Consider the following 6,632-nt stretch of genomic DNA (forward strand, 5'->3'; position numbering starts at 1 on the left):
CACACACACACACACACACACACACACACACACACGCACAATTATACATCCAAATATGCTAAATAAATAATAATAATAATAATTTATTTCTAACCCATTTTAAACATTAAGGAATGATTTTGTTGGAAGGAAGTTTTTTGATTATGTAATTTTCTTGTACCAGATGCCAGAAAACGACTTGAAAATACTACATTCCTCCTCCAGAGGACAGATGAGTCTGACGTTTGCGAACCTGGCCGCCTTCTGAACTTAAGACTCCACCTCCACAAATTACGAGAGTTAGCACAATGCTTTGATACAATCATTGCTGTGAGAGGTCTGACATTCACTGAAGTCGTGTCTGGAAACATTCAGACCTCATCCTAATGCCAGCTGAAAATAGACTACATTGTAATGAGAGCAAGAGAGAGAGATGGCTTGGCTAAAGTGTCGCAGGGGAAATCAGCCGCCAGCAGAACACCTACGCAGCAGTGCAGCATATTTATCTTCAGCCCAAGGACTTACGCAAGCTCTCGCTCATGGTCAAACCTGGCAATACTTCTATTATACTCCAGGAAATTAACATCTTTAAGTGCCATCCACTCTCACATCCAGCCAAACAATTCTTCAAAACACCTGAATAATCAGAGGACAAGTTAACTGAATGATGTCTTTTCCGTCTATTTCAGTCACATTCACATTCATATTTAATTAAAGTACATTTCAGAGTTGAAAAACACTTAACACTTTTTCAGTCGACATAGACAGTGGGCTGTACACCTACTTTTGGCACAAAGAAACAACTGTGAAAATGAATGATGCAGAAAGACTTGTTATTTTTTTTATTTTTTACAGACAGTTAGTTGGCATAAGGACTGAAGATGATTCATAAAGTGGATAAATGCTTGTTTTGTTATAAAGGCTTTGTCACAGTCTCAAAGGCCTAGAGCAGGGGTCCCCAACTCCAGGCCTCGAGTGCCGGTGTCCTGCAGGTTTTAGATATCACCCTGGGTCAACACACCTGAATCAAATGATTAGTTCATTACCAGGCCTCTGGAGAACTTCAAGAAATGCTGAGGAGTCATTTAGCCCTTTAAATCAGCTGTGATGGATCATGGAACACCGGCACTTGAGGCCTGGAGTTGCCTACCCCTGGCCTAGAGACTGGTTGGAGACTCCCGGCAAACATCTGTCCTAAGAAAAATGTGTATCGCCCAACCAGTAGGTAAGTGATTTCCAGAGGTTGAGTGTCTTTGAAATCAGTTGCTAAAGGCCCAGCCAAACACCTGTCACACTCAGAGAAAAATGTGTATCCCATGACTGGTTTCTTGAAGTTGCAAACACTTCTCCAAAGTAAAAGTTGCATCTTTTGAAAGTTGTTGGTTTCAGCGATAAGGCAAAACCTTTACTTTGGAGGTGTACCTTCTGTTTTTCCAGTTCATACTTAGTTGGGGAGTGTTTCAAGACAAGCTGGTGTCTTCCAAACAAACTACAGGTGGCTGCTAGCGAGCAAGGCAATAACTAGTTTAGCACCCTGTTGGCAACTTATTTCACCCTACAACAGCCAGCAACCTCCAGAACCACTCCAGAGTAGTTTTCCCTTGTGACCGGAAGTTGCCGAGAGGTTGCCAACTTGTTTCTGGGCCTCTGCAACTGTGCAAACATCTAAAGAAATGCCATGAAATGTTTGATCTCACTACCACCCAGAGACTACCCAGTGTAATCAAAAACAGCAACATAGGCGATAAACTACTGAAAAAAGTTACCTGACAAATTGTCTCACCTGGCCTGCAGTGTCGAGAATCTCCATGGTGACAGCCTCATCGTCGATATTGGCTTGATGACGATATGTTGATTCTGCAAGGCAAAAAATGTGAGGAAATATTTTATGCAGCATTCAAAAAAAGAACTAAAGTGAGTCATTACTGGAAAACTGACACTTCCTAACATGGGAGTGGAACTCATCGTTATGTATTCTTTGTGAGTTAACAAATCAGTATCACTGTGAGGGCGGGCAGATTTTCAATGTGTTTGCAATACTCTTTTCACTCGTGATTATAATTCCACCTACTACTCTTTTGAATATTCAGACGATGACACATAAAAGTGATGATTACTGTTTGCAAGAAGCTTACTCACACTAAAACCCTGCATCTTATCTAAGCTGTAATTTTATCTAAAATATGTTGGTGACAGGGCTGCTGGTGAGAAGTTTCAGGAAACTTGCAGGACTGACGCAGTTTACTGCATCACTGTAGCCTTCTTAAAACAACGCGCAACACATCAGAAACACATAGCAGATACCTTTCAGTGACGGCTCCAAACTCTCATGCTAGTTATAAAAACATAATGTGACAAAAAAACAAATATGTACTGCAAATGTCTGTGAAGAGGAGTGAAAGACGCCATCTATGTCTACTGTGAGCGACCATCTTTGAAAAGAGGCGGGGCTTACGACACCAACTGTCTGCCATCTATAATCCAGTTTTGAGAGCCTTTCCCAGACACCTTAACGCCCACTTACATCCTGGGCCATCTGACCTCAGGAAATCACATGATAGGGTGGGGCTAGGCTTCTCAATGAGCTCACCAGGAACCTTGGCTGGTTGTGACCTACACCCGTTTTCACACCTTGGCTCGTGTGATTAGGTAGAGGATCAATAGGGGGTCCATGTCCCTTTTGGGGGGGACACTCCCACAGGGCTTAAATCTGGGACTCTCCACATTTGACTGTAGAACTGAAGAAGCTTCTTGAATGAGAGTTGAAACGTCTTCAAGCAGCTTGAAGAAGTCAAGACGCTTTTCTTTTCAAGCTCCTTAGACTTCACTGCAAATGTTTTAGAAGTGTGGGCATCACAAAAAGCCAGTCAGAATGACGAACATGATTTCATGCTACTAGCCAGCTAGTAATATATGGTTGTGATCAGACGTTAATATACACTCTTCATGTACATGATGACTGTCATGGGAATTTTAGGCTTTTAATGCTTTTTTTGGGACTGTTTTTTCCCCAGGGTGGAATGCATGCACCCTTGAGGCGACTTATGTTGTGATTTGGCGCTATATAAATAAAATTGAATTTAATTGAATTTAATGGTGTGAAGCTTGTTGATGGCTACCAAAAGCATCTGGTTAAGGTGCAAAGTTGCATGTAACAGACACCGGTACTCCGTGCACATTTTGTACACACGTGTAGAAGTTGCAGTAAGCTGCAGCAACAGCAGAGGGAGATGCTTTATTTCAAGGTAACATGAAAATAGTTATTGAAAAGTGTTTAAACAGACGTTATTAACGCATTTACATCTAAATACATATTAGCCTTTCTGGCAATTAAGGAGCCAGAAAGGATTAAGCTTATGTTTTTTGCTGAAAAATAAAATAAAAAAAGTAAAGTGCCTCGTGGCGACTGCTGTTGTGTTGTGCTATATAAATAAAATTGAATTAAACAGAATCTCCACCCTTAAAATGACTGCAACTGTAGCTCATCTGCAACAGTGGGTTGTTTATTAGTTACCATGGGGTCATTTTCTAGTTCTAGTCCTTTCAGGTCATAAACCTCTTTACACTTTGACCTTCTGTTTGCTGATGATAAAAGCCAGGCAGGCAGTGCAATCCCCCCTGTTTGACACAGTCAGAGCAAAGGCATTTGGGTTTACAGCTTCCCTTTAGAGACATTAGCTAGTTGTCATTGGCACCACATTTGTTTTTGAGGAACCATGTATTAAACATGTTCATGCCTGAGATGGGAGAGCATCATTTTTAGGTCAAAACAGCTGCTTTTTGCCTGGTTCAGACAGATGCTAAGTAGCTTGAAGAGAGAACACTCTTTCTCTTCTGCTTACATTTTGGGGACAGGTTTTTCCCAGCATGCTGTCAGACTCTCCTGGTTGCAGGGTGAAGTTTGACTCTTGCAATGACCTGAAAACAGTCTGAGCTTCGCCTCTCTGTGATTTGAAAAACAGGATGAGAGCTCTGTATTGCCGGCACAGGTGTGAACTGTGACTGTGACCTTTCATTTGACCTCAGTCAGAGAGCAGGTTATCTGCCCGCCCCCCTTCGCTGTCATAAAATCCCATCTGTAAACACCTCGCAGGCAGGATCGAGGCTCCCTGAAACCTTTTTTGTGCAGGCAAACTGCCGGGATTTTCCATCGCATGACATTTTCCATGACAGGGCTTAAACCGATGCTTTCTTCTAGCATTCTGAGTGATTTCACAAAAAATCTCTTACCTCTGCTATCATGTACACAGAGGTCCAGGATTCCTGACTCATTTGTCCCAATGTCTAAAATGAGCAAGTACTCCATGTGCCAGTCACAAAAAATGAGCAAGTACTCCATGTGCCAGTCACAAAGACTGTGCAGTTCATCTTTAGACATAATTTGAAATGTTATTTTGTTTGTTGCTCCCAAACGTCATAAAAATGCAGTGTGCATTTTATTTAAGCCATTGCAGAGTTTTGTTACTGAGTGTTTGAACCTTTCAGACTAGACAAACACGAGGAACACGCTAACATGACACACAGGAACGAAAGCTGCGCCCACACTGGAAGGAATGAACTTCAAACCAGCTAAACTGTGTAACAGTTTGTAACACTACAAAGTCCGATTGTGCTTCTGTTTATATACTGAATGATTCTTCTGGCATGATAGTTGAAAAAGTTCTGGGAATCGTCCCATAAACATAAAAAAATCTGTCCAGTCTCTCATTCAAGATCATCTTCGTGTGCATCCCTGGACTGCTTTCAGCAGGGCAGTTATTTTTAGATTATTCCTGGAGCTCTGTGCCGGCTTTAATTTCACTACAGTCCTCAAACTTCCAAGGTCTTTATGGACCATGACAGGTCAGGATCACAACCAGGAGCGTAGTTTTAGTCATAGTTTTTTTTCTCTTTCACTGTACACTGTGAATTCAGACTAATAAAGCAGAAATCTACTGCTTCTATTGCCACTGTGTCCAAGTATACAATGCATTTAAAAAAAAAAAAAACACACCCTTCAGTCACCAGCCAACATAACCTGGAAGTCCAGCCACTTCCACAAAATGAAAGTTAAGTTTTAGAATTTGGCAATGTGTCGGTGTCAGTAGTGCGATTTCCAGGGAGTGATCTACACAACTGCACTGGACGTTTGTCAAAAACACACCAAAAGGGGCCCATTGAAAAGGTTAAGGTGTTTGATTTATTTATGTTTTGGTTTTAACTACATAAGACCGTTTTCTATGAACCTAAAGCACTACACATTTGATACCAATGAAAAGAACTTTCATAGTATTAAAAGAAAATCTTTGAAGATAAGTTCTAAAGTATCACTTCAATCGAATTAAATGCTGTATTTCAAATGTTTTATTCTGACTAAAAAAAGATTAGGTCTTATTACTTTAAAAACCCAAGCCAACAAACGATGGAAAGGACCTGTCAGACTGATGTTCAGATTCTATCTCACGAGAGAGTTTAAAATGACAGGTCCTGCAAGGCCCCCTCTGCTGTGTGCCAGGTGTGCTCACCTCTCCGGGGGGGATAAATTGTGTTGTGTGATGTAAATGAAATGTCACAGGGAGCCAGAGGAGGAAGCAACTGACGCAGCTGTTTGGCTGCATTCACAAGGAGCCTCCTTAAGGAGAACCAGAGTCACGCTGTGCCTCGTGGGACAGCCTATTTCAGGAGCCAGCTCCCTGTCAGCTCCCAATCTGTCCACGTCCACACCCCAGTGTATCTGTTGATAAAAGCACTGGCAGGAGGCAGTGCTGGTGGTATGATTTAAGCAGGCTCGCCATCCTTTGTAAGGGTCTTGGGAAGAAACAAAAATGACAGTGCAAACAGCTGCTTTACGCTGTTTTGGGATCAGGCAGGGAAAAAAAAAGTCTCAGTGTCGACACTGAAAACCATCCAGTTTGTTGATGAACTCTGTCAGTGTGCGCTTCCATAAATTGCTCCAACAAACCAGAGAAAATGGTGCAGAGCATGAGCAAGCAAAAAAGCCGTGTGATATAATATAAAGCCGAGCTGCTGTTGTCATGCCAAACCACAGTCGCGGTAGCACACAATTAATTTCTGTGAGCCAAAGGAGATTAGAATCTGTAACCAGACGGTGTGCAGAGACAGAAATAACTTTTGCAATATTGTGGCCATGTGCAGTCTGAAGTGTTGTTGGTTCCCATTGTGCTGCTGGGAATGAGAGCCATGTAGTGTTTCTGCAAACTCAGTCTCTGTTGCTACCAGCCGAGAATTTAAACATACAGAGATCTGCACGTTTTTTGGGTTTTTTGTTTGTTTTTTTACTCCTGTTTTTGCATCTTTTAATTCTCTTCAATGATTGGTTCCTTAACTAGAGATGAAAAAAAAGAGATTAAATTCTTGCCACACATTTTCTTCCTTTGGATGTGCAGGCTTTTATATGTAAAAGCTAAAAAATGCAGCGAATGCAAAAAGTGCTTTCTTTCTTAGTTATCAGAACTCAGTTTTTTTCCCACTACAAGCATGCTGACACAGACGATGGGCTAAGTTAAGAGCTGAAAAAGTATTAATTCATAAAATTAGCCCTTTTGGACCTTAGTTTAGTCTTTTAGCTAATGAGTGTGCAGTTTCACAGTCAGATGTATGCTTCCTCCGTCACATCACATCCTATCCAACACGAACACAACAACAGCAAGAAC

At 41.6% G+C, this 6,632-nt stretch overlaps 1 protein-coding gene across 3 annotated transcripts in view; it reads right to left on the reverse strand.

Annotated features, from left to right (window-relative positions):
* The window catches only part of rerg (RAS-like, estrogen-regulated, growth inhibitor), a 50,023-nt gene that overhangs the window by 2,010 nt on the left and 41,381 nt on the right, over positions 1 to 6,632 (reverse strand). For all 3 annotated transcript variants that reach the window (XM_005733099.1, XM_005733101.2, XM_005733100.2), the window contains exon 4: positions 1,763 to 1,836. In XM_005733099.1, coding sequence (XP_005733156.1) covers positions 1,763 to 1,836 — 74 coding nt within the window. The remainder of the gene's footprint in view (positions 1 to 1,762; positions 1,837 to 6,632) is intronic.

This window comes from Pundamilia nyererei, unplaced genomic scaffold (assembly GCF_000239375.1).
Source record: "Pundamilia nyererei isolate P.nyererei 1_Seehausen unplaced genomic scaffold, PunNye1.0 scaffold00050, whole genome shotgun sequence".
Classification (NCBI taxonomy): domain Eukaryota; kingdom Metazoa; phylum Chordata; class Actinopteri; order Cichliformes; family Cichlidae; genus Pundamilia; species Pundamilia nyererei.